Source organism: Mytilus californianus, unplaced genomic scaffold (genome assembly GCF_021869535.1).
Source record: "Mytilus californianus isolate M0D057914Y unplaced genomic scaffold, xbMytCali1.0.p SCAF_6, whole genome shotgun sequence".
In the NCBI taxonomy this organism is placed as follows: Eukaryota; Metazoa; Mollusca; class Bivalvia; order Mytilida; family Mytilidae; genus Mytilus; species Mytilus californianus.
In genome coordinates, this window is record NW_026262712.1 from 82,524,165 (window position 1) to 82,551,848 (window position 27,684).

The window sequence follows — 27,684 nt, forward strand, 5'->3', positions numbered from 1 at the left end:
CCCAAGATTTTGGCAGGGTTTGTTTTTGCTCGTTCTATAGTTTTTTGTGGACTGTTGATTATCTTATTGCCATTATTGTTTTTTTCCATTTTGTTGTCTGATTTTATTTGACATATGGTCTTTCATTGCTCATTTTTTGTCTTTCCCTTTTTTCATAAATGACAAGTTTCATCAAGGAATTCTGGAAGTCATAGCTAACAGAGTATTAAAGACGATTCCAATCTTCAAACTTAAGAAACATCATACTATCAATTGAGCTGTATTCCAATAAAATCTATATTTGTCCCTCTAATCACAGTTTCTTTATCTCAACTGTTATGAATTGCAATTAAAAAAAACTCACAAAGAGAATACAAATTTTCTTTCAAATCTTACTTTTTTGCTTCACAAATATAATTTTCATAAAGGTGACAATCATATTTTTAATGAGTAATCATTGAGTCTTTCCTTTCCAAAATGTATTACTTCCAATGCTGACTTGGAGTCTTGATATGGCAGTTGGGTATTTTTCAATAAATTAATCTGGTTGGTAGTCAATAACCCTTTTTTAAAAACTTTTGTACATTTATGTTGTCAATTATCCTGATAAAAATCAATATCAAATGAAGTAACATTGAAAATTATCAACATAACAAATTGAATGAAAGAAATGTTTGAATAAAAAACTACTTGTTTCAATGACCAGAAAAGGTATTACAACAGCTGAATGGAATTTCTGTTCTCATACAAAAAAAAATCCCTATCTATTTGAACCTGAATGCAGCATTTGATCACATCGAGCATTATTTTGTGCTACACATTTCCATGATGGATGCCTGCATTTATGTTGTGCATAAGACCCCGTTCACACTTGGACATTTAGATCGATTTATACTAGATCAGTTCACTTTACATCGATTTAAGCCCAATGTGAACGCTTTGAATCGATCTTGAATTGGTCTAAATTAAAACACCAAAAGAGGTAGTTCAGTTTTAATCGATCTTTTCTAACTTTAAATGTGAACGCAGATATCGATCTAAACTAGTACGATTGAATCAAAAATAATTTGTGTGCATGTATGGCGGAAAAATTACATATGCAATTTATTATAAAATGGATGTCCAGCATAAAAGGGCTGAAAATTAATGAAAACTATATGAACAGCAGTATCAACATTTAAACTTGTAATTCAAGTGAAACAATTACTCCATCCATTATTTTTTGCAAGGGTGTTTATCAACATGTTAATTTAAATTAATATTTCTATTTATACACAGTGTTTACAATTTCCCGGGTAATAAGTTAGATTGATTGCATGTTTACTTGTAGTGTGAACGCAGTGGTTCAGATAAGCCCGATAGAGATCGTTAGGATTAAAGATAATGTGAGCGCTAACTGGTTTTATTTAGATCGATTCAAATTAAGACTGATTCAAAAAATTCTAGTGTGAACAGGGTCTTAGACTCTGATACTATAACCTTAAGGTTGTTTTTTATTTTATTCACTCAGAATCAATCATAATGGCTTTTGATTTTCCAATATTTTCAATAATAACATCTGAATCATTCCCAGATTCAGCACCATGATGTTCACAAAGGTTCCCATTAAGAGATTCTGAGTTTGAACAATTGTTACTGTGACTGCCACTAATAGGTTCAGATTCTGAAGACCTTGTATCCCGAGATGATTTCTTTTTCATCGCAGGTTTTCTTTTAAATTCTTCCCCAAAGTCAAGATCATCACTGTCAGAGTCATCTATGACCGGCTTCTTCCGTTTTAATTTGCCCGAATCTTTTGTTTTTGTAAAGTCATTTTTATCTTGACTACTCTGATTAATGGAAGTTCCAGTAAAGTTTGAGAATTTAGAATTTTCAGAATTGATAACAACAAGTTTTGGTTTTGAATCACTCTGTTTGGCTAGAGGTTTATGATCACTTTGTGATGATGGTGAAGTGTGTGTGTTGGAATTCTGAGTTGGTAGTGATCTTCTTTTACTGAGAAACTCCACTGCTAATTTTGCTGATTCACTTTTTAACAAGTTCGCCTTTGCCCCTAAAAATATTCAAAAAGGGATCAAGTCTTTCTTAGCTTTGTACAGTAAACTGAAAAGCTGTGTAAATATTGCTTCTTTAAAACATCTCTGACTTTGTAATCTTCTAAAAGAAGTGAACCATTTGCTTGCTTTAAATCTTTTTTTGTAATACCACTGTTTGGCAAGTTTTTTTAATTTATTCAATAATACTGAGTGGAATCTGGCACTATTCATATATCACATGTATATGAATCACATTAATCAATCCTGATGTACTATAACATTGCATGCCAAGGCTTAGCAAAAATGTTTTCATGTAATACATTCTGAATTAACAGTATCTGTTATAATTTCAAGTTTGTGAGAGAGTTTTTAAAGCTATGCTATATAACATGAGATAAGTATAAACATTATGAAATTTAAAAAATATTTGCATTAAAAGTTTGATATATCTAATGTTTAAGGGAAATATAATTCCCTGTAACAGGCTGTGCAATGTACAAAAAGTTACAGTAACCTAAATCCCTTAATATGATGTCAAATCATTGCTAATTGTTTCAACTTATGTCAAATCCATGCAAATTTCAGTTGTTTATTTTTGTCTGCATTTGTGTAGATTGCTTTCTTTTTTCTCATACTTTGATTATATTTTGATTATTTTAACCAGTCAACAAATTTGAATATAAAAATGAAATACTTAATCATAACAATACTCGAAAAACAATCAATGGTTGCTGATCTGATCATTACAGGAAAATGAGGGAAAATGCATTAAAAGAAATATCCATTCAATTAAAGAAGGTCGGTGGTTCTCCGGCTTCCTCCACTAAAAAAAAATGACTGCAACAAAATAGCACAATAGTGCTGAAAGTGGTGTTAAACACCAATCATTCAATCAATCAAATAAAGAAATAATGAATCCTGTAACATGAATTTCTTGTTTATCTATGCAACACCACAGTTTTCTCTATTTTATGGCTTAAAACTGAAAAGAATTTATGAACATTTTGTTTCTTCAGTGCCAGTCTAAACTTTAAAATAAATCAGTTTCTTATTTGTCATGAGACCTCATGACATTGTTAAGGCTTGCATTTTGTCTTTAATCTTTTAGAAGTGAAAAAAGCATTGAATGCAGTGTGAGAATTTTCATTCAATATCTTTTTTAATTTACTAAAAAGTAGACTACCAAAATCCTAAAAATATAAGGCATTTCAGACTTTTAAGGAAAACATTGTACGGCATGCAACAACAGAAAAAACGATAACTATCCCAGAAGTAGTGCTGGTCACTGTCAAAATGGACATCATTACTATAGCTGTCAAAATATGTCTGACAGGATGGAAATTAACAAAAGTTTAAGAATTTTAAAACATTTTTTCCAGTTGAAAGCAAAACTTTTTATGATTGCTTGGGGTATTTTTTCTTCACAAATTTTCGACCAAAAAAATATTCTTCCCCATTTTTAAACAATTGTACTTGTTTGTATTTACCTGCAACAAGATAACTTATTGTGCTGTACGGAGTGAAGTGAAAATCCTCTCTTATAAAACCTTGTAACAACATGTGGCCAACAATTCTCTCAAGCTTGTCTCTGGATACTTTAGGAGGGTCCAGACCTCTGACTTTTAATGAGCCTGCACCTTTACCCTCCCATGCATCTAACAGTTTCAATGCAGTTATTCTTTGATCTGTAGCAGATGCTTGGTCTATTATTGTTAAAGCATTTATTCCTAGTTTTGTGACATCTCTCTTTTCCCCTGTAAAATAGACAAGTTTCAATGATAATCAGCATTTTACCAAAATTTTATATTGAATCCAGTGAGTCACTTAGAAAATTTATATACTCTAAAGGAGAGTTAGTTTTCATTTTCTGATCAAAACTTTTAAAATGCACAAATTTTCCTTGAGTTTCTCTTACTTGCTAGGAATGAAACATAAACGTATTGAAGATATAAGGAAGGGGGAACAAGTCTATTCAATTTGGGGACAATAGGTCAAGGTTACTATTACTAAACCACCTGCCGGATCATTGGAAAAATTAATTACCAATGGGAAATGAGAATTACACCCTTTCATACCTTTCAAATCTTAAGAACATGAGAGTACTTCTTTCTAATTACCATATTCTTAATACATTTAAACTATTTTGCTCTTAAATATTATAATTTTTTTACATACCAAGTCTTTACCCTACTTACCTACTGTGTCTTTATTACAATGATCACACATCTTGTTACACTGTGATTTGTCCCACAACTCTCCAAAATGTCTAGCTATTGATGCTCTTCTACATCTAAAGCAAAATGTTATATGGAAACTGTCATTTCGATAAAAAAAAAACTTTAAAAACAAATTCAATCTTTCTTCACATTTTTCAACAATACACAGGGAAATCTCACATGAATTTCACCTAAAACGAGCTTATACGCAAAACTCACATGAAATCAGTTTATATGAGTTTCACATGAATCTCATTTGAAAATTACATGAATTTGTAAAATCAAGTAATCAAATAACATCTAAATTTTCAAATTTAATTAAAATTATGAAAAATACCAATTTTTTGTTGTTGTAAAGTTCACGTGAAATTCATGTGAAAAATTTCATGTGAGATTCATGTGAATCTCAATTCACGTGAAATTCACATGAAAATTTTCACGTGATTTTCATGTAAAAGCTCGTTTGAGGTGAATAATTTTTCACATGAATTTCATGTGAAATTCATTTGAGCAAATTTTGCCTGTGTAGGATTTCATCTTTTTCATATTACAAAAATTGGTGGACTATGATGGGATAACAACCACTTAAGGCACTGATCCTGTAAGTCTTTAATGATGACAAAAAACATAGGAACTGTTTGATTGCATTGTCTATGCCTTTCTAAATCAGTTCTTCTATTTTTAAAACTAAGTTATTTAAGAATGTCATAATTTCAGCTCAAACTTATCCTGTTTGTTACATATACCAATACAGATAGAAAAGACTGCACAGAATTTCCAATATATAGTGTATACAAACATGTTCATGTACTTACTTAGATATGTCTAAACAGTAGGACACAACACCATAGACATTGTCTAAACCAGTCTGTTCTGTATACAAACATGTTTATGTACTTACTTAGATATGTCTAAACAGTAGGACATAACACCATAGACATTGTCTAAACCAGTCTGTTCTGTAAATACCATAGTACTCTGTTTAAATACATCAGCAAATCTGTAGTATACAATACAATCTGATCTCTGGTCGTCTCGCCCTGCTCGTCCACTTTCTTGGTATAAATTCTCCATTGATTTACTGATAGAGTGATGAATTACAAATCTGACATTAGGTTTGTCTATTCCCATGCCAAAGGCAACAGTAGCCACAATAACCTTTAATACAAGACTATATACAAGCCTCTTATATTATATCTGACAATGTTTTGCTTCTCATGTTTTGCATATAGTAATTTCAAGGATTAACCTAAATGCTAGTTACTTTAAAGGACAAAAAAGATTCTTCCGATTTTATATGTTTACATGCAATATAAATATAAAAATAGTAAGATGTGGTATATTGCCAATGAGACAACTCTCCACAAGAGACCAAATGACATAGAAATTAACCACTATAATTCACCATACGGCCTTCAACAATGAGCAAAACCCATACTGCAGTCAGCTATAAAAGGCCTCGAAATGACAAATGTGAAACAAATCAAACGAGAAAACTTACGGCCTGATTTATGTACAAAATAATGAACAAATAAAAACAAATATGATATACAGCAACAAATGACAACCACTGAATTACAGGCTCCTGACTTGGGACAGGCACATATATAAGCACTTTTTAATGGAAATCATTAAAACATTGGTTTCAGTGGGGGAAAATTGTTTTAAAAAAGAATCCCTTTCTTGTATTGTTTTTTGGTTGATAATGAAAATTGTATATATAATGTATTTGAAACTACTGTAAATTCAGAAATTATTGCGAGGTTTTTATTAATGCGAATAATGCGACTGGGTCAGTATCGCAATAATAAGAACTCACATTATGATATAAGATGCATGTATATGTATGCAGATTTTTCTGAAATAGCAATAATTAATCTCGCATTGGTGTCCATTCTTAAAAAATTGCAATAATAAATGCATGCAATAATTTCTGAATTTACAGTACTGCTGCATCAAGTTCTTTATCTATAGATCAACATCTGTACAGATAGAGCAGGCATGGTTATCTTAGCACAAAGTGAGATTCAATTAGAAATCTAAATTCACTACACCTTACTACTACTAGTATATTAAATACAAAATTCAATTGGTTTTGATGATCAATTGTGCCAAAGGAGAAGGTATGATGAGAGCCATTATTTGACCCTTGAAATTGCACTTTTAGAGTTAAAAGGGGCCAGAAAGTAAAAATAAAATGTTCTGTGTTTTTTTACAGAAACATGTTGTGATTATAAAAGAGATAAACTAATGGCATAGAATAAATTGATACCAAAATATAGGCAGTTTTTTTCTTGATAGCCCACTGATAAAAAGCAAAAAAAAACTATGAATGGAAAATGTCAATGTTCCCTTTTTCTGATAAAAAAAAATAAATAGTTGCCCATCACAAATCTACAGTTGTTGAAGATGATAAGTTGTGACTAATACATGGACAGAAGAAGACTACATGTATGCTCCCAAAGTTAGAACTGAGTTATGAATAAGCAAATAACACTAAAACTAAAACTCACCAAAATTTTATCTGCTAGCCACATCTCGTGTATCTGACTTTTTTGTTTAGTTGGTATGTTGGCATGGTAACACCCTGCCTTTATTCCATGTTGTCTCAACTCCTTTGTAACCTCTTCAGATTCTTTTTGTGTAAAACAGTACACAATACCTAGAAACGAAAAACAAATTCTGTCTTTCAATTTTGTTATTTTCTCATAAAGCTAAAGATCAGGGATCTTTTATTATATATCAAAGCTCTCTCTGACAAATATGCATTTAGGTAAAATGAATAAACATTTCGGAAAACAAATATACATGTCAAAGCCACTAGTCTCTTACAACTTTAAATTTGAGAAATTTTGAGTAATCAACATCTTCAATATTTAACTCTATAAACCATCCATGTATTGCAAGATAAGAAATTTGTCATTGTAATATGTTTAATATTGATATTGAACTTTGATATTTCTCTCGGTATATATCATAAAGATTTTATAAAGTAACTACTTTTTTCAGCTTATACTAAATAATGTTTTTATTACTCTAGTTGCAATGAAATAATGTGATTTCCCAGTAAAATAAATCAGATAATTTTACTCCTCTGACTTCATAAAACAATGAGGGCTGTCAAGACATTGATGATGATATTGCCTCAAAATAAATTGAGAATGTGTAGGAAAAGATATAGTTCCTTGCATTTTCTATTTTGTTTCCATCAAAAGTCCATGGTTAATGTAATAAAAAGAATAATTTATCCAAAAATTCAAATATCGAAAAATATTCAACTTGTGACTGAACAACATTGATAATTAACTCATGCCCTACACAGAGTTGTGAATTCATAGGTTGTGTCACTTGGACTCTTCAAAATCTATCAGGACTGATCATTTTCAAAACTGGTGAGTCTAAAGATGCATCAAGATTGTAAAATGTTGCATCAACTAAGCACAAATAACATCATTTTATAACAATAGTTTAAAAATATTCTAAATTTGATGTTATTTTCTTGCTCTATTTTGTCATGGAGACTGAAATAATTTATATAGCAACAAATTTTGATCTTCTCACTGTTGGACTCACCATGGGCAACAATGATTAGTCCCTGGACTAATCTTAAACAAGAATGTGTCCATAGTACATGGATGCCCCATTCGCACTATCATTTTCTATGTTCAGTGGACCGTGAAATTGGGACCAAAACTCTATTTTGGCATTAAAATTAGAAAGATCATATCATAGGGAACATGTGTACTAAGTTTCAAGTTGATTGGACTTCAACTTCATCAAAAACAACCTTGACCAAAAACTTAAACCTGAAGCGGGACATACGGACGAACGGATGGACGAACGAAAGGACGCACAGACTGATAAACAAAATGCCCCTCTACTATTGTAGGTGGGGCATAAAAATCCTTAGTGCAAACCCTGCTTGTGAATATAGCTATAATTCCTTGATTAGTTACTCAATAAGTTTCATCACTTACCTGATTGGTTTCTGAATCTTTTATCAATTAATTCTACCATCTCTGATATTGTTTCTTTAAATGCTGATGGTTTAACTTTTACCTAAAATATATGTAAAATAAAATATATGTATAATATTATTTTGAATTGTGTGACAAAATTGTATACCCAAAAACACAGAAAATTGAACTTTCACAACACAGTCATGAAACATTTTGTTTAACAATTTTAACATAACATTATGCTCAAATGACAATGTCAAAATAGAGTTTGAAAGCCAAGAGATGGGTGAAATGTGATTTTATACCAAAACAATTTTGATTTAAGATATAGACCACCTTATCACTAAACCTATGCAGTTTTTATTCAGTCACTGAACCATGGAAATGAGGTCAGGAACAATACACATATGCCAAATTGAAACTTTAAACCAGCTTTAAACATTGATGCAAATTAGGATTAACATTCATGAGTCTCACTTTCAATAATTTCAGTGTAAACAAGACGATAAATACTACAAAATAATTTATCAAGCATCAGAATAATTGTTTTCTCCATAATGGCTTTATCAGTAAAATATTAAATTTGACTATTTTCAGTTTGCTCAAGCATTGTTTTTGGCAAATGGCAAATAAACATAAATGACAATATGAAAACTGTGTGTCACCACACCTGGTAAATAACCTGTTATAAAGTGTACTGTTTCTTTTCAGTGATTTTTTACTTTGTACCTCATAAAATAGATTTGGTCTGTTAAATGAAGCTTTGAACAGATGACAGTTTGGTATATTTAATATTTTCTTGACGTCCTCCAACACTTTAGTAGTAGCTGTTGCTGTTAAACCAAGAATAGGAACTTCTGGAAACTGTCGCTTCATAATACCTAAAAACTTGTAATCTGAAATATATTTCAAGCAACCTTTCATTATCTGCAACCATCCTTTGATACAGAAATTTTTAGAATTATCTTAACACTGTGTTCTTTTTTATCAAAAATAAAAATTAAGTTAGGCACTTATTCTGAATTAATTTTCTTATTTCTTTTTTCTCTATACTTAAAGATCAACATAAAAGGAAAGGACTGAGTACTCATACAACTAGTTGAATTATAATAAAGTAATGTTCCTGTCCATGACTTTTTTCCTTCATGTATTTTGTTCACTTTGAATTTTGTAATTATAAAAGATATTTGTTAGTCTCTGTATGAAGATCATATGTTGACCCAAAGATTTTTTTTTTTTAGTTTACCCTCTATCTCCTTTTATTCATATAAATAATAAACAGCTGCGCCATGAGCGCATGATACGCCCGTCATCTTGTGTGTGAATTTTTATGCAATAAGCATAAATAGTTTCTGACATACGGCGTGACATGCCAAAACCCCCTTTTTTTTTTTACAAAAAACTCAATATCTCTAAAACAAAATTTTGAATCAAAACCAAAAAGTATCCAGATCTTTAGATTAATATAACTAAGAAGTGTGTAAAATTTTAAGCAATAATCATAAATCGTTTTTGAGATACAGCGCGACATGTGAAACCCCCCCCCTCCCCCTTTTAAAAAAAAAAAAAAATCAATATCTCAAAAATAAAATTTTGAATCAAAACCAAAAAGTATACAGATCTTTAGATTAATATAACTAAAAAGTGTGTAAAATTTTAAGCAATAATCATAAATCGTTTTTGAGATACGGCGCGACATGTGAAAAACCCCTCCCCTTTTTTTACAAAATACTCAATAACTCAAAAATAAAATTTTGAATCATCACCAAAAAATATACAGATCTTAAGGTTAATATAACTAAGAAGTGTGTAAAGTTTTAAGCAATAATCATAAACTGTTTTTGAGATACGGCGCGACATGTGAAAAACCCCTCCCCCTTTTTTAACAAAATACTCAATATCTCTAAAATAAAATTTTGAATCATCACCAAAAATTATACAGATCTTAAGATTAATATAACTAAGAAGTATGTAAAGTTTAAAGCAATAATCATAAATTGTTTCTGAGATACGGCGCGACATGTGAAAAAAAACACACACCTGTTTTAGTTACTAAGTCCCGTAACTCAAAAAGTTTTAATCTAATTTTCACCAAAAAGTATACAGATCGTTTGACCATCATAAGACACAACTATGTAAAGTTTCATGAAATTTGGATAAGTCATTCTCAAGTTACGGTGCGACATGTTTACGCCGGACAGACAGACGGACAGACGGACAGACAGACGGACGGACGCCGGACATTTGTATACCATAAAACTTATACATATATCTGATATATTTACCAGGACGGAAATCATGCCCCCACTGTGAACAACAATGAACTTCATCAATCACTAGTCTAGAAAACCTCCCTGTCTGGTACATTTTCTCCAGTTTTGCCATAAACCTTTTACTTTTTGCCAGTTTTTCTGGTGTAACGTATAACAGTTTGAGACTAGCATTTTTCTCCAACATAGCCTCCTGAACAGCTTTTACTTTTTCTTTGCTGGCTGAGGCATCCAGTTTTGTAGCATCAATTCCATATTTTTCCAATGCCATGATCTGATCTTCCATTAAAGAGACTAAAGGGGAGACAACTAAGGTAATACCTGTAATACATCAATAAATACAATTAACCAAACGTAAAAGACAGTAAAACCTGTATATAAAGGCCACCCTTTGGACTAAATGAAACTACCCTTATAAAAGAGGTGATCTCTAAGTTGAGGTTCAAAAATGAGTCTGTGTTAATACAAGAAGAGAGTGACCTGACAGTTTTTCCCTGATTCGAGTTCACCTTTGTAGCAGATTTGTCTGTGCTTGGATCAACTGATTGATTGACTGCTAAATACCGTCTGATAAATATTTATTAATATTTTTCAGGGTGAAATAAATAATTGGTGGATCAACTCAATCATATTGAGGATATACCCGGTTTTGTTTGGACCTACACAGTGAATCAGAATTTTATGGCATGCATGATGATTGTCCTCAAGTAGACAACTGATCCTACATATTCATATTATTCTGACTCAAAATCATCCAATGCTTGCTTTTATTCTTGAATGGTGTGTGATAGATGGAGAGGAAGTGAAAACAGTACTATTTTATAGTCTTCTACTTGACCTTACCCGGTATAAAACACACAATCCTCCCACACTCAAGGTCAGTATGCTAAAAAGAGACTGCCAGGGAAAATTAAAAAATGCTTCGCTGAGCCGGCTAGATATGCCCGCAGAGGTCCAACCCTGAACAGTTGGGGCAAAAATGGACACAATATTCAAGCTTGATTCAGGTCTGAATTTGGATTGTAATCAAATATTTGACATATTATAGGTTTCTGAATAAATGTAGTCAAAGAACTTGAAATTTGTTATATGAATTGAATTTATGTTCAATTAAAGATTTCTTGCTGTTGTGCAATACTTAGTAAATCTGTTGTCAGACTATAAACGAATAAAGTTCAATTAATTCTCAATGTCATATTAGAAATTTATGAAAATAAAAAGGGAGCTTACATCAATAGATATAAACAATTCACCAAAGTTTCATGAGAATTGGTGACAGCATTTTTGAGTTATTGTCCGAAAACTGGAAAATCACCCCTTTTTTTAATGAATAAAACCCCATAACTCAGAAATGTAAAAATGTAAAATTTATAAAATTCTAAAGGGAGCTTACATCAATACATACAAACAATTCACCAAAGCTTCATAAGAATTGCTGAAAGCATTTTTGAGTTTTTGTCAGAAAACTGGAAAATCCCCCCTTTTTTATGAATAAAACCCTCTCACTCAGAAGCGTAAAATCTAAAATTTATAAAAATCAAAAGGGAGCTCATGTCAATAGATATAAACAATTAACCAAAATTTCTTGCAAGTTGGTGAAAGCATTCTTGAGTTATTGTCCGAAAACTGGAAAATCCCCCCTTTTTTTAATGAATAAAACCCCATAACTCGAAAATGTAAAATCTAAATTTTATAAAAAACGAAAGGGAGCTCACGTCAATAGATATAAACAATTCACCAAAGTTTTATGCAAATTGGTTAAAGCATTTTTGAGTTAATGTCCGACATGTTGACGACGGACAGACGGACGGACGGACAGACGGACAACGGTATACCATAATACGTCCCGTAAACGGGCGTAACCCTCTCACTCAGAAGCGTAAAATCTAAAATTTATAAAAATCAAAAGGGAGCTCATGTCAATAGATATAAACAATTAACCACAATTTCTTGCAAGTTGGTGAAAGCATTCTTGAGTTATTGTCCGAAAACTGGAAAATCCCCCTTTTTTTAATGAATAAAACCCCATAACTCAAAAATGTAAAATCTAAATTTCATAAAAAACGAAAGGGAGCTCACGTCAATAGATATAAACAATTCACCAAAATTTTATGCAAATTGGTTAAAGCATTTTTGAGTTAATGTCCGACATGTTGACGACGGACAGACGGACGGACAGACAGACGGACAACGGTATACCATAATACGTCCCGTAAACGGGCGTATAAAAATGATTGCTAGGTGAGATTGTGTTATTGTAAAAATTGTTATAACTGCTGCATTACATCCTTGTAATTAGAAAATGAAACTGTTTCTACACAATTCTTAACATAAGGTTAATAACATTAGATATACACTGAATTCTCAACTACAAAACTGAATACTGTTTCATTGGGTGTGGTATGTTTTTTATTAAAATAGCAAACAAAAATAGTTTAGAAGGAGACCATTTCACATCTTCTAATAAACATATAATATTTTGCATAATTATCTTCTGTTTTGTCAACATTATACTGTTGACTTGTTATTTTTTTTTTCTTGTGACTTAACTTTGGTTATTTGGTTTCATACAAGGGCTAATATAAGAAATGCCACAAAGTCATGCATACTTTCAAACTTTTTTAATTTTGTATCACTCTAAACTTACACACTTGCTTGGGATTTTCAAACATACTTACCCTTGGACAAGAGGGCTGGTAACTGGAAACATAAACTTTTCCCTCCTCCTGTCGGCATTATCAACATACAGTCTTTACAAGACATTGTCACATTCATGGTCTGTAACTGCATAGGACGTAAAGTTTGTATGTTAAAGACTGATCCCATCTTTTCCAGCAGATTATTACTCCATACAAAATCTAAAACAGATTTAAGAAATAAATTCTATGAATTTTACAGGAATTGTGCCATGAAATGTTTATCCTTTTTACACACAGAACTATCCATACAATTTAGTTTGTGTACTGGTAATTTGCAAATTGCCACGAAGAAACAAATTCAAAGTGAAAATTTTCTTTTTTAAACAGTTTTAGAAAAATCATTAAATGAAATAATGAATGGGATGATATTTGTTTTGAAAATACTGTAAATGTACTTTTTTTCCCATGTACTTATTTTTGTGAAATCGGTATTGCAGATGAATTAGCATGTATTTAATTTCGCGGTATTGACGAAAATATCAAATAATTATAACAGACTTTCTGCATTAAGTGATTACGAGTTTCAACTTAACAAGGTAAATAGACTTAAGACACTAATGTTAATAGTGAGTAAAAGTTAGTTTATACCTTCAGTATTATTTCATTTATATATAAGTACGCATAAGGGAACTTTGACATTTGAAATCTGACTATCAATCAATATACATACTTGTTGACTTGTAAGAAAAGTTTTGTATTTATAAATATGTTCATAAAATATTAAAATTTGCATTCATTACGTCTTTATTTAATAAACAAAATATAAATTTAAGCTGCATTTGTATTCGTGGGTATTTTTTTTCGCGAAAATATCCCTACTAGAAATTCGTGAAAATAAATACACTGCAAAAAAAGTACATATACAGTACATGACATCAACGGCTGTTCCATTAAAACATGCATTAATTAGGTCTTTCCACTTTCCTGTGGAAAGACCTATTGGTTTTCTTCTGATTATTTTTTTTTTTTTTTCTTCCGCCAAATTTTGTTCTTGCGATAAATTTTTGTTTCGCAAGATGTCGCTTAGATGTTTCGTATATGATATCGAACAGTTTATGCGCCTTTGAAATTGACCCTGCTTAACCGAATACTTTTCTTTGTAGGAGTTATCTCCCCGAACACTGTTTTCCTTGTGCGTGCATCTCCTCCGTAACCGTAAAAGAAAGCGACAAATTTATTTTACCAAATTGCTTGTTATATCCTCAGGATGTTTTGTCCAATTTTGACCGAAGCGATACATTAACTCCATATGAGAGTTATTTCCCCTTCTGTATTTTACATAAGGGATATATAAATGTATAGCATGAATGGTAAGTGATAGAGACCTAAGGTATATTGATTTGAGTTCCTTGGTTCATTTAAATGAAATTGAGGCCAAGGTCAAAGGTCAAGGTCATATTCTAAATTTTGACTTTTCCTTGTTATTTGATCTCCTCTGTCACTTTTAAAATTACAAATTAAAGAACTAGTGCAAAATGTTTGCTTAATTGTGATTAAGATATGATACATTTGGTGTGAAACAATCCAATGATATCTTATAGGAGTTATTGTCCCTGAAATGATTCAATTTAAGGTTAATCAATTATTACTCCAACTTGGTACATGATAAAGCCATAGTCTTTTGCAAACTGTTGGTTGACATATAACCTTGAAAAAAGTAAACCGGAAGTGACCTTGAGTGAACTGGAAGTAGTATTTTTTGCACTTATTTCATGGAAAATTCCTAGAAACCATATATTTTTGAATGATCATAGGTTAACCTATCATTTGAGACCGGAAGTGACATTTTATATACTGGAAGTAGAATATTATCTTCCTTATTACAGGCATAAGTATATACAAACTATATATTTCTGGAATCAGTGTGAATAAAGCTATCATATGAGACCGGAAGTGACATTTTCTAAACCGGAAGTTGGCAATTATCTCCCTTATTTCAGGCAAAAGTATATAGAAACCATTTATTAATTGAATCAGAATGAAGAAATCTATACTTTGACGCTATTAATAACTTTGAGTAAACCAGAAGTAGCTTCCTATCAATTATTTAGAAAATTGATGTGGAAAGACCTTCAATTGTTCTTTGAACAATTGGTTTTTAATTGTATCCAGGGAATGTACTTTCCTGCTTTCATAAATGTCTATAAAGGCAATTTTAGAATTCACCTACATTTCAATTGTACAAAAAAGTATTTTTAACCCCACCTGTAGTTGGGATTTTGAAGTGACTTTCCTGGGTCCAATATATTTTTTTATGGAATAGTATACTTAAATCGCTCAATACATGTAGATCTCTAATCTTTAATATAAAAATAAGAAGATGTGGTATGATTGCCAATGAGACAACTCTCAACCAGAGATCAAATGACATAGAAGTTAACAAATATAGGTCACTGTACAACCTCCAACAATGAGCAAAACCCATACCGCATAGTCAGCTATAAAAGGCCCAGAAATGATAAATGTAAAACAATCCAAACTAGAAAACTAACAGCCTGATTTATGTACAAAACTACATGAACAATGAATGAAAAACAAATGTAATATACAGCAACAAACCACAACCACTGAATTACAGGCTTCCTGACTTGTTCATTTCCAAAACATGTTACAATAATTTACCTTGTTTATCCCATTTCTTATCATTATCATCTGACTTCGAACTACTTTGCCTCAGAATGGAGTCTAACTCTGTTTTACGTTGTTGTAAAGAAGCCTGACGTTGTAAAAGACTGTCAATCTCTATACTGATAGTATCAAGTTCTTTCTTTGTGTCTGCTAATTCTTTCCTGTAAACTAAATTATCATAATTCATTAAATTTTTATACAATAATAAAGTGTTATACATCTGATTACCAAATGTATTATGGCAATAAAACAAAAACAATGGAATGTGTACCATTTACTTTTTTAGTAATGGTTACAAAGAAATCTGATTTTGAAAGAAAGACTGGTACAGTGTTCTATGGATTCATTTATTTTCGTGGGGACCAATTTTTTGTGGGTTGGGGAAATGTTGCAATTTTGTGGATATTTATTGGGGTCATAAAACAGAGACAGATAGATATACTTTATATCAGTAAAGGTACATTTACATCTTTGTTTTACAGGTATCCTGATTCATATATTTTTTTGGCAAACAAAATATGTTCTGCACAAATCAGATAGCAGCACTAGACAGAGCTATAGTTCTGCAGTTTAGGGAACACCTCTCTCATGTTATATGAGGAAGGTGCTACATGATGAGCTCCTGAAGTTTATTTTGTTTAACTATTCAGCCTCAATGTCATGCAACATATCAGGTGCTCATCTTCAATCTATTTTTTATGGTCCCACAAATTGTTTTAATATCTATATATACATTTGTTATTAATTTTATTTGTACATTTGTATATTTATATATACAGCTACATGTATCATGGTGCGATTTAAGAACAGTACGTCTGCAAAGACCAGATTGTAATGATTTTTTTAATAAATTCTTTTTGCATTCTCATACAAGATCACAGAAGCTTCAATAAAGAATGCTCTGTTATTAACATGATTAATTTAAAATTCAATTACACACTATGATATGTCTGTTATGACAAGTAGTGGAGGATTCTAGATGTATTAACACTTTTTTCAGTATTTAGCAGAATTGTTTCTGAATGACCCTAGATCTAGTAGCTCTGATTAACCTTCTGACATCATATAACAATTGCCTTTTAAGAATTAAGTCAAATGTTTTTTTAATTGTGATGCAAATTTTGCAGGGGATTTGTGTGACCAAGTAATGGCAGACAAGTTCCTAGCCTGGCATCCTGGCCTAACCTCCTCTTCGTGTCAGTACGGCCAGACGTAATACAATCCATGTGACCACTTTTCAGCGTTGAACAGGACTGAATTACTGCACATGTATGGTTCTATAATTAATGAACATATCCATCAGATTGTTAATTAACTGCTGTTTCAAGATGTTAATCAATACTATTTGGAATATAAATGCCATATTTTTTCAGGAATTGGCATTTTCATAAATTTAAAAATAATTTCAATAAATTTGTGGCAATATTAATTTTTCCCATTGTGTGTCAAGAAATTATGCTATCCCACGATGCATCTTTCTAACATCCAATAACAGAATACATGTCATACATTGTATTCTGCCTGGCTCTACTGGCAAGCAGTGAGCCAGGATCCCAGGCTAACAAGTTCCATACAAGTGTACATATGTCTATAGATAAAGATAAGTTGTATTATGCCTATGTAAAGTTTTAAACTGAACTTCCAAATATTAATGCAAAAACCAAGGATTTATATAGTAAGTATCTTACTATATAAATCATTGCAAAAAAAAAGCATCAAATGGAGATAATTTGTATGGCTCAAACAAGCATTATATTAAAAACAAGAGTGCACACGCTGAAATGTCTCGCCTTCTTTACTAATCATTGATATTATGTTGATAGTCCTAAATATAAAGCTTTATTACAACTGTCACATAAACTTCACATTAACCAAGTAAACTAAACATTGACCAATGAACCATGAAAATGAGGTCAAGGTCAGATGAACCATGCTAGGCAGGCATGTACAGCTAACAATTCTTCCATACAACAAATATAGTTGACCTATTGCTTATAGTTTAAGAAAAACAGACGAAAACACAAAAACTTAACACTGAGCAATGAACCTTGAAAATGAGGTCAAGGTCAAATTAAACCTGCGTGACTGACATATAGATCATAAAATATTTCCATACACCAAATATAGTTGAACTATTGCATATAGTGATAGAAAAAAAGACCAAAACTAAAAAACTTAACTTTGACCACTGAACCATGAAAATGAGGTCAAGGTAAGATGACACCTGCCAGCTAGACATGTACACCTTACAATCATTCCATACACCAAATATAGCTGACCTATTGCATGCAGTATTAGAAAAAAAGACCAAAACTCAAAAACTTAACTTTGACCACTGAACCATGAAAATGAGATCAAGGTCAGATGACACCTGCCAGCTAGACATGTACACCTTACAATCATTCCATACACCTAATATAGTAGACCTATTGCATACAGTATAAGAAAAACAGACCAAAACACAAAAACTTAACTATAACCACTGAACCATGAAAATGAGGTCAAGGTCAGATGACACCTGCCAGTTGGACATGTACACCTTACAGTCCTTCCATACACCGAATATACTAGACCTATTGCTTATAGTATCTGAGATATGGACTTGACCACGAAAACTTAACCTTGTTCACTGATCCATGAAATGAGGTCGAGGTCAAGTGAAAACTGTCTGACGGGCATGAGGACCTTGCAAGGTACGCACATACCAAATATAGTTATCCTATTACTTATAATAAGAGAGAAGTTAACATTACAAAAAATCTGAACTTTTTTTTCAAGTAGTCACTGAACCATGAAAATGAGGTCAAGGACATTGGACATGTGACTGACGGAAACTTCGTAACATGAGGCATCCATATACAAAGTATGAAGCATCCAGGTCTTCCATCTTCTAAAATATAAAGGTTTTAAGAAGTTAGCTAACGCCGCCGCCGCCGCCGCCGCCATAGCCGCCGCCGGATCGCTATCCCTATGTCGAGCTTTCTGCGACAAAAGTCCCAGGCTCGACAAAAAAACCTGCTGTATATTGGTATCGGGTCTGTTCGCTCCTAATACAAGATCCCACCCTACACGTTTGCACCCCATACGTTCATAGCATAGCTATACTTCATGTAACCCTTCAGATTTTTTTCTCAACAACTTTTCTAGTGATGCATATTTTTGACATTAGATAAAAATGGCTGAACAGGTAAGTTTGATTAAATTTGTTCTTACGTCTTTAAAAGAAACTTTGAATATGTTTGACATTTGTCACGTTGTAGTGTTGTTGTTGTTCAGAAAATAGAAACCAGGAAACACGTCACAATGTACGCGTGCTCAATCGAAACCGATGCAAATATGGATGATACGAAAACATATGACATGACGATAGCATTATTGTTCTGTGTTTGAAAATCATGATCAGAGTTCTCGAAAACTGTTGGTCCCGTCGGTCCTGACCGCCAAAAATCGACTAGGACCAACTGTTTTGTATGTAGTGTCAGTCCCAATGACCGACTAAAAGTTCGTTGTTGTTCAATGTTTTTTTTTGAGACTTTTTGGTATTCAGAATGATTTTGAACTTGTTTGCTCTGCAGACAAACCTTTGTAGTATAGCTCAAAGTTACAGTAATATTTTTGGTTAGAAACCAGTTCAATTATAAAATTGACCGCCGATGTGAAAACGGGAATTAATGTCGAGGATTCAGACTTATAAATGGTTTCAAGGGATCTGATCCTATAGCATTTGAAGCAATCAGTTCTACGGATGTTATTTTTAAATTCATGATACAAAATTCAGATGACTATGTCGTCATTTTGTTAAACATGACACTTGGAAGGTCGAGAGTTTCTGATGTGTAATAACCATATTTTTTCGGAATTTCAGTTCACTGGCAAACTTTTGGACTTATTTTTGAAATGATTTTAATAAAATTACTTGACAGTTTACAGGTTTACCTATATTTGAGTTAAAAGTAATATCCAAAATATAAACAGTGTTTTTACATACTTATTTACCATAGAATTAAAACTCAATATTCCTTTAGTTTCTCTAAGGCCAAATAAAAATATATGTGACATAATAGCTAATGAGTGGTTCCAGTTTGCCTACCTACCCTACTTTTAGTCTTAATAATAGCCTACCCTAACGATTATTTTGTCATTTTTCATAAGCACTTTTTTTAAGCCAGAATGTTGCTCCCATAGACTCAAGGAATAAAAAAAAATCCCTACCTACCAACCCTATTTTTTTCTAGATGTAACTTGAACCACAAGTATTATTTTATTTGGTTTTGTACACCGGTCTCCTGTGGATCCTGCCTTAAATTTTGATTGATACTTACTCCAATTTCTCAGATTATCAAAGAAAAACTTGCTGCTTATTTCTTTATTGTGAATGATCTTTATTCTCATAAACCAAATACATAGTTACAGAGAAGAAATATTACAATAATAACAAATATTGAATATAGCATGTGTGAAATACAAATTATTGTTAATTAATATTATAAATATATATTTGGACAAAAGATAAATAAATATACAATAGTTGTTTTAACCAGGAGGATAGACTTTCACAGAAACACATTTAATAAATCTACAGAGTTTCTAAAGTTCAACACAATTTTGATTTGAGTATATTCTTGTTTAAATTTTATAACATTTACATTAGATTTACAGTATTGCGGTAAATATTTGTTTCTATCGTCTAAACACATGAAGGGCATGAAATTTAAGGATTAAGATGGAGCTAAACCAGGTCATGTGCAGGTACTAATTTAAAAAGAGTACTAAATTCTAAAAATAAAAACAATTAATGTCAATGAAGTTACAAGTAAGATGAAGAAAAAGATAACAATAATAGAAGAGTTGCATGAGGAATTAATAAACTTCTTTTTTCATTTAAATCATTGACATTCTATAAACGTCTTTCAAAGTAATCACATATATAATTTCAAATGTAATGAATGAGACATAAAACATTTAAAGCTTAAAATTTAATCAAAGCATAGAAATAATGCCATGGCCAATTATTATATTATACAGAGACCAAAATGTATAATTAACTACCAAACCTGCTAAAACATAACATGTCCATAAAATAGGATGGAGTAAATGTTTTGAGCCATTATTGATGAAACCTAGTAAGTAATAGGGTTAAAATTAAGTGATATTGCAGGACCACCAAATTTTCTCTAGGGGGTCTCATTGGGGGGTTCTGATCCCGGATCCCGCTTACTGTTTTGTCAGATTCCTGTATCCCGCTTACACTATGTACGTAAGCAATTCTCATTTTTTTGTAATTTCCCGTGTCCCGCTAGACTTCATTTCCCGTTTTCACGGCACAATAATTTGACTTTAACGTGTCACGCTTACAAAAAATCGGCAATCCCGGGTCACGCTTAGACCCCAATGAGACCCACTCTCTAGGACCACCAGAATTTTGGTCTTTGTGGTCAAAATGACCACCAGGAAAAAAAAGATTTCAAGAACTCTATATGATTGTTGTTATAACTAGCTTTGGACTTTGATGTAAATACTGCATGTAGATAGCTTGGTATTAGTAAACTCAATGAAGCTTTAGTATCTTTCGCCTTTCTTTTACAAGTCTTAGATGAATGAACTTTGCCTTAAATTTATCTTTATAACAATTTTGCATCAAAAATAAATCTGAACAGAGAGCTACGGTTCCACAGCCATGGAAACACTGGTCTCACATAAAAAGAAACTTCGGTCACCAATCTACAGTTCAACTACATATAATGACAATGAGTTATGATTACCATCCATGTATTTCGTTTTTAGCGCCGTTTATCTCAAATTTACAATTTATCGTCTTCTGGCTTCCTTTTCATTAAAGATAACGCTAGAGAGATACCGATATCAGTGTTCCGAAAATCAGAAAAACAATTTTAGATAGATACTGGGATGGTAATGAGCCTATTCCGGCAGACTGACATTTTACCGTAATATACCCAATACACACTAGCATGCAATTCCACAGCACTAATCAAACACAATTTTCTACATTATCTTATGATACATAGATTTTGAAAATATATTATAAAACTATTTTTTTTTCATTTTTAATATTTTTCACGCCCCCTTTACCTTACCTCTGTATCTTTAACCCTCTTTGTAGAGGGACCATACATTTGTATGTAGAACTTGTGATCTGCATTAATCTTATTCTATGTACACTGTGTGGGTGCGTGGCTCAGTGGTTAAGACAGTTGGCTAGAGTACTGAAGGTCCCGGCCTGGTTCACCCTCCTTCACACATCTCTGGTACCAAGACCGGAGTTTAAACTAGAATTGGTACTTTGGGGCCTCGGTAGGTTAAAGTGCCCCCGTCTTTGACTTGGAGATCAATCTGTAGATATCTCTTCGGTTTGTCTGTTTCCACCGAGGATCCCGGTGTTTCTCTCCGAGACTTCGGCTTCCTCCGCCATAATAACCTTGGTGTTAGGTTGGGAATTGTCTGTGGTGGTGGGTTGTATATAAGTTAGTGACACATCTCCATTAATCCTTATAGGGAGTGTACAACGATTCCACTGTACCCTCGCAGCTCTCGATCGGAGCTTTGCATATCGGAGGAATTTAAGTACATACAATGATACCGAATGAGGATGAGGAAGGGTTCCCCCCCCCCCCCCCCCCCCCCCCCCCCCAAACCCCCACATAAGACATAATAAGACATAAGACAAAAAGCTTTATTTAAAGTCGATGTATGCAATAATTTCAAACGTAAGCTCTGAAGGGCTTTTAAAACCGACGACACAAAAGCAAAACAAACAAAACATACATATAAAGTCAAGCACGCATTCAATTAAACATAGAAAGCAAGAGTTCACATTATTAATTCAATTCTTTATCTATTTAAAGAGGATTGCCAACAGCCAATGGCTACGTGTGGGTCTCCTCAACATAGATATATACAGATTCACAATTAACAAAGATTATTTTAGTGTACAAACTTGTTTAACACAAGACAAGACAATATGTACAGAACAAGACATTCGAATGTATTTTGACTACACACCCATCCAATCACTCGCTCATTCTTACTGACATGCACACGACTTTACAATCATGTTGAATTCAGTAATATAAAATGATAATTATGGAAATACGATTTTGAGTACAATCAGGTCAAAAGAGAGAAAATAAAATTAAATAAATAAAAATAAAATAATATAAGTGTATGTATGTGTTTCATACCTAATATGTTTTATTACAAGAAAAAGATAGTACAAATAAGTTATTGATCTATCGAGAAAACCTGTTTGAAGATTTAATATATCGAAACACACACTCAAACAGCTCTAAATTAGTATCATCAGACTAATCGTCACTACCTTCTATTAAAATTTTGCTCAGATAGTTGGGACATAGATCCCGCAACATTGCTATATTTATATCTGGACAAATCAGATTCTTAATACCAAGTATAAGAGTAATCCGATAGTTCGTGTAACAACGCAATGAATTAAATAGTGTTCAGTGCTTTCAATAAGGTTACCTGGGCAGAAATTACAAAACCTTTTTAATGTAAGATTATATTTGTACAAGTGGTCATTAAGGGCACATATTTTTTTTACTACACAAACTGAGATTCTTCTTTAACAACCTTTTGAAACACGCCAAAGATGTTGCTGAAATTAGTTCAGCTGACAAGCTATTCCAGTCTCTAATCGTAGCTAGAAGAAAAGAATTATAGTATGCTACTGTTCTTGACCTGATAGGTATTAAGTTGGCATGTCATCTTAAGTTATAGTTTTCGGTGTTATGATGGAATAGTGGATGAAAATTACAGAGATAACATACAACAAAAAAGTTCTATCAAGCAGCTTAAACACAAACACTGCATGCACTTATGGGACAAAAGCACAAGTTAATGGTTTGCAACATAAAAAACACATAGAGATTAGTTAAGTAACTAAAATAAGCACAAAATAGAAGAATCACTATAATTGAACGAAAAAAATTGTTGTCAAGGTGAAAATAAAGCAACTAACTACATACAATGAACAGAGTTAACTGGTTTTGTAGGCGAAACATTTTCATTAGCTGCCAGACCAAGAATTTATCAAGTTCTTGAATTGATTTAAAGATGATTGCTTACGCAGCTCCTCTGGTAGCTCATTCCGCATACTTGAAAGATTGTAGGCCATATGCAGTTGTTCTCAAATGTGGTAGGTCTGCTGTATTCTGGTATCTAAAAGAGTAAGAGTCTTTCTTTGAGTGGATTAAACTATGAAGATAAACAGGACATGCTTTAATAATAATTTTTGAAAACTTTAATAGCCAATGATCTCATTCTTCTAAATTTTAAAGGTGGTCATTTTGATTTGCAGAGTATGTCTTCATAACTTGCTGAATAGTCTTCATAAGCTCTTGCTTAAATTTTCTCAATCTTGTTTGTATTTACATCCCCACAAAAGTACCAAACTAGTGGGTAGTAATCAAAGTTGTTTAAAGAAAAACATAAATATAAAACAGACAGCAATCGAACAGCAGAAAAGGGTATCTATAGAGATCGACTTATTGACTTCTTGTTTTTATATTAAAAATTGAGAGAGGTATTAATAATATATAAACTCTAAATCACCCAACATCGGTGTAGACAAGAAGTGAATACTAGATTTAAAACAGACTGTAAAGAATGTCGGTATCAACACCAAATTCCACAAAATGACAGAAGTACATTAAGACATGACAAAAGGCGACTAGTCCCTTATCGCCGGGCGTTTCAGATTAAGGACAGGTACAGCAACATGTGGCGGGATCACAGAAAACTAGACTTTTTGTTTTAGAGTTAAACCTCCCTCTTTTCATCTCAAATAACTGGCTTTTGAAAAACAAACAATGCAGTAAACAAGCAAAACTCGTGGTTTTTGACACAAATACGTTTTTGTACATATAGCTGCTTCCTTTTTTATAAGTAACAAAGAAATGTAAATATCTATAATGAAATCTGAAAAAAAAACTGAAGCAGACACATGATAAAGTTCCCTCCATTTCAACAATTCAGTGCGAAATATTGACAATTTTGCGAGGACAACTGACTTATAAATTAATAATGAAAAAATTACGACATTGTACAAAACACAGACACAACACAGTGGCGTAGTCTTTAAAGTGATGGGAGGGGTAACTTAAGAAAGTGGCAAGAAAATAAAATTGAAATTATAAGAAAATTATGATAGGCTAGATGTTAAAACAAAATAAGCAATGAACGATAACAGAGCTAAGCATATAAGTGACGATTAGAGCTGGCATAATAAATTACAAAACAGCGGATGGAAATTAAGGATTTGACCTAGTCTAGTAAAATTTTAGAAATAATTAAGAATCTGCAATAATAAATTGTGATGATTTCGATTCACTAACTTATTAATAGATTAATTATTTATCTAATTTTATCATCCTATTTTCTTAAATCGTCAGATAGATATTTCCTTAAACAGCAGTTGTAAATGTAATACAATTCCAACCATATAAGTTGATGTTCGGAGGGGTATTTGGGAAATTCTATGGGTAGTAACCTTTAAGAATTTCTGTTTACTTAATATCTGTTTAATATACTAAAATTGGGTGATTTCAACGGGCCCGTTTTTTTGGACAAACTTGCTCATGACATAAGTAAATGCATAAAATCAAGAATTTCATAGGAACAAGACAAAATTTGCAATGTTTTGATGTCATAATATGAATATTTCAAGAAAATGAAGAAACATGTTGATTTTATGTAGTTATCCATGTATATTTCCCGGCTTTGTTGGACTATTGGACACAAGATAATAACTTTATAGTGATTTTTATTTATATAATCCAACCAAATATGAAGTTGGTATTCTGGGTCCATCCAAGAGACACATAATACAAGAGATTAACAACAAATCTCGTGATTTCATTGAAAGTACGAATTAAAATCTGATTTTCTCAAAAAATCACAAAATATATTTAAACAAGTACATAGTACACGGATCCCCCACTCGCACTAGGCTATCATTTTCTATGTTCAGTGGACCGTGAAATTGGGATCAAAACTCTAACTTGTCTCAAATGTGGGAAGTTATGTGTTGGATTTCTCAACAGTCGAATGATTTGTAGAAAAATCTCCCCTCTTTAAAAATAAAAAGCAGAGTGCCAATGAGAAAAATATCTACAAGCGATAACAATTTTGTGGATGTTAACAACTATAGGTCGACGATTATCAAAATCCATTACATGTATTTAGCTTTAAAAGGTCTAGACATCTCAAAATATAAAACAGTTCAAACGCGAAATTAACCCAATGGCCGAATTAGACTATTTTCCGGATTTGTAATAACATAAGCTACACGACGGGTGCCACATGTGGAGCAGGATCTGCTTACCCTTCCGGAGCACCTGAGATCACCCCAAGTTTTTGGTGGGTTCGTGTTGCTTAGTCTCATGTTAGTTTTCTATGTTGTGTCATCTGTACTATTATTTGTCTGTTTGTCTTTTTATTTTTGGCCATGGCGTTGTCAGTTTGTTTTCGATCTATGAGTTTGACTGTCCCTCTGATATCTTTCGTCCCTCTTTTATGTTGAAACAATAAACGAAGAAACAAATATGACAGACAGCAAACAATAACCGCCAATGAATTGCAGTCCACTGACAGACACATGTTATAGACACATTCATCATGAATGAATGTGTACAGAGGCGGATTTAGGGGGTTTTTCAGGGGGCCCGGGCCCCCCTTTTGTGGGGAAAATTTGTTTGATTATATAGGGAATCACTGAAGAATGACTGGAGCGGGCCCCCTCTTAGGCAGTCAGTGTCCCCCCCCCCCCCCTTATGAAAATTTCTGGATCCGCCACTGGTGTAAGGGCTAAACATGTTAGCGACGGCACTCAACCTCCCATAATCAAGGACGGTGGTGAAAAAGCACAAGATAAGAACAAACTGTAAAACTGAATCAGTTGGAATCGACTCGACTCAACAGATCGGCATGGAGCATAAAAAACAACTTATTATAAGACACTGACGGTACTCGCAGCTAGTTCAAAGCTAATTACAGCTAATAAATAAATCGTATGGAAAAAAGGTGATTATGGATATGAACGAACCAATTCTTCCAGTATCAATGCCCAGAGGATATGGTGGCGTGGGAATCATTTGGAACAGAAACATAAATCATCTCATTAGGCCTCTTCCCGACGGATCGGAAAAAATACAGTGTATTGAACTTGAGAACGCAGTTAGGCGAATATTGGTTGTTAGCGTGTATCTACCATCAAACGGGAGCAAAAACCATCAAATAGAATATCAAGAGTGCATAGACGAACTGCACGAGATATGCCAAAAATACAACAGTACTCACCACATTGTTATAGGTGGAGACATTAACGAAGACCTTAACGCTGGAAAACCAACGAACCAGAGAAAGGAGTACCTGAAGAAATTTATAAACGAAAATGAATTGGAATTTGACAACATAGGAAATACATTCGTCAACTCAAAGGGATGCGAATGCTCTGAAATCGACTATTTCCTACACAACTTAACACCAGACATATTAGAGAAGGGAAAATCAATCCTCAAATGCCAAACCAACGCCTCAGACCATTATCCAATCAGTATGAGTATAAACTGGAAGCATGAGAAACTTGATATGAACCAGAAAGCCCGTCCGAACTTCAAAATTAAATGGGACAAGGTAGACAAGGATCTGTATAAAGCAATAACAGACGACGAGGCACTGAAGTTGCAAGAATCCATGATTACAGATTCATTAGAGTCACAAGAAGTAATTGAGCGGATGAATGACATACTCACAACAGCATCACAAACTTCATCAGGAAATAAAACAATTTACCATTCGAGACCAAAGCTCAAAGTATGGAATGGTGACATAAAGAACGCTTTGAAGGAAAAACGGATTAC

The 27,684-nt window shown here is 32.7% G+C and overlaps 1 protein-coding gene across 1 annotated transcript; it reads right to left on the reverse strand.

Moving 5' to 3' along the window:
• Window positions 1–344: 344 nt before the first annotated feature.
• Window positions 345–21,653, reverse strand: LOC127704388 (ATP-dependent DNA helicase Q1-like). The gene is made up of 11 exons (XM_052208426.1): window positions 21,550–21,653; window positions 15,782–15,955; window positions 13,139–13,318; window positions 10,476–10,781; window positions 8,920–9,086; window positions 8,209–8,290; window positions 6,745–6,893; window positions 5,133–5,389; window positions 4,211–4,305; window positions 3,503–3,769; window positions 345–2,032 (listed from the first exon to the last, which is right to left on the reverse strand). The coding sequence occupies exons 1-11, from the start codon at window positions 21,554–21,556 to the stop codon at window positions 1,482–1,484; spliced, it is 2,235 nt and encodes a 744-aa protein (XP_052064386.1). The 5' UTR covers window positions 21,557–21,653; the 3' UTR covers window positions 345–1,481.
• Window positions 21,654–27,684: the final 6,031 nt, after the last annotated feature.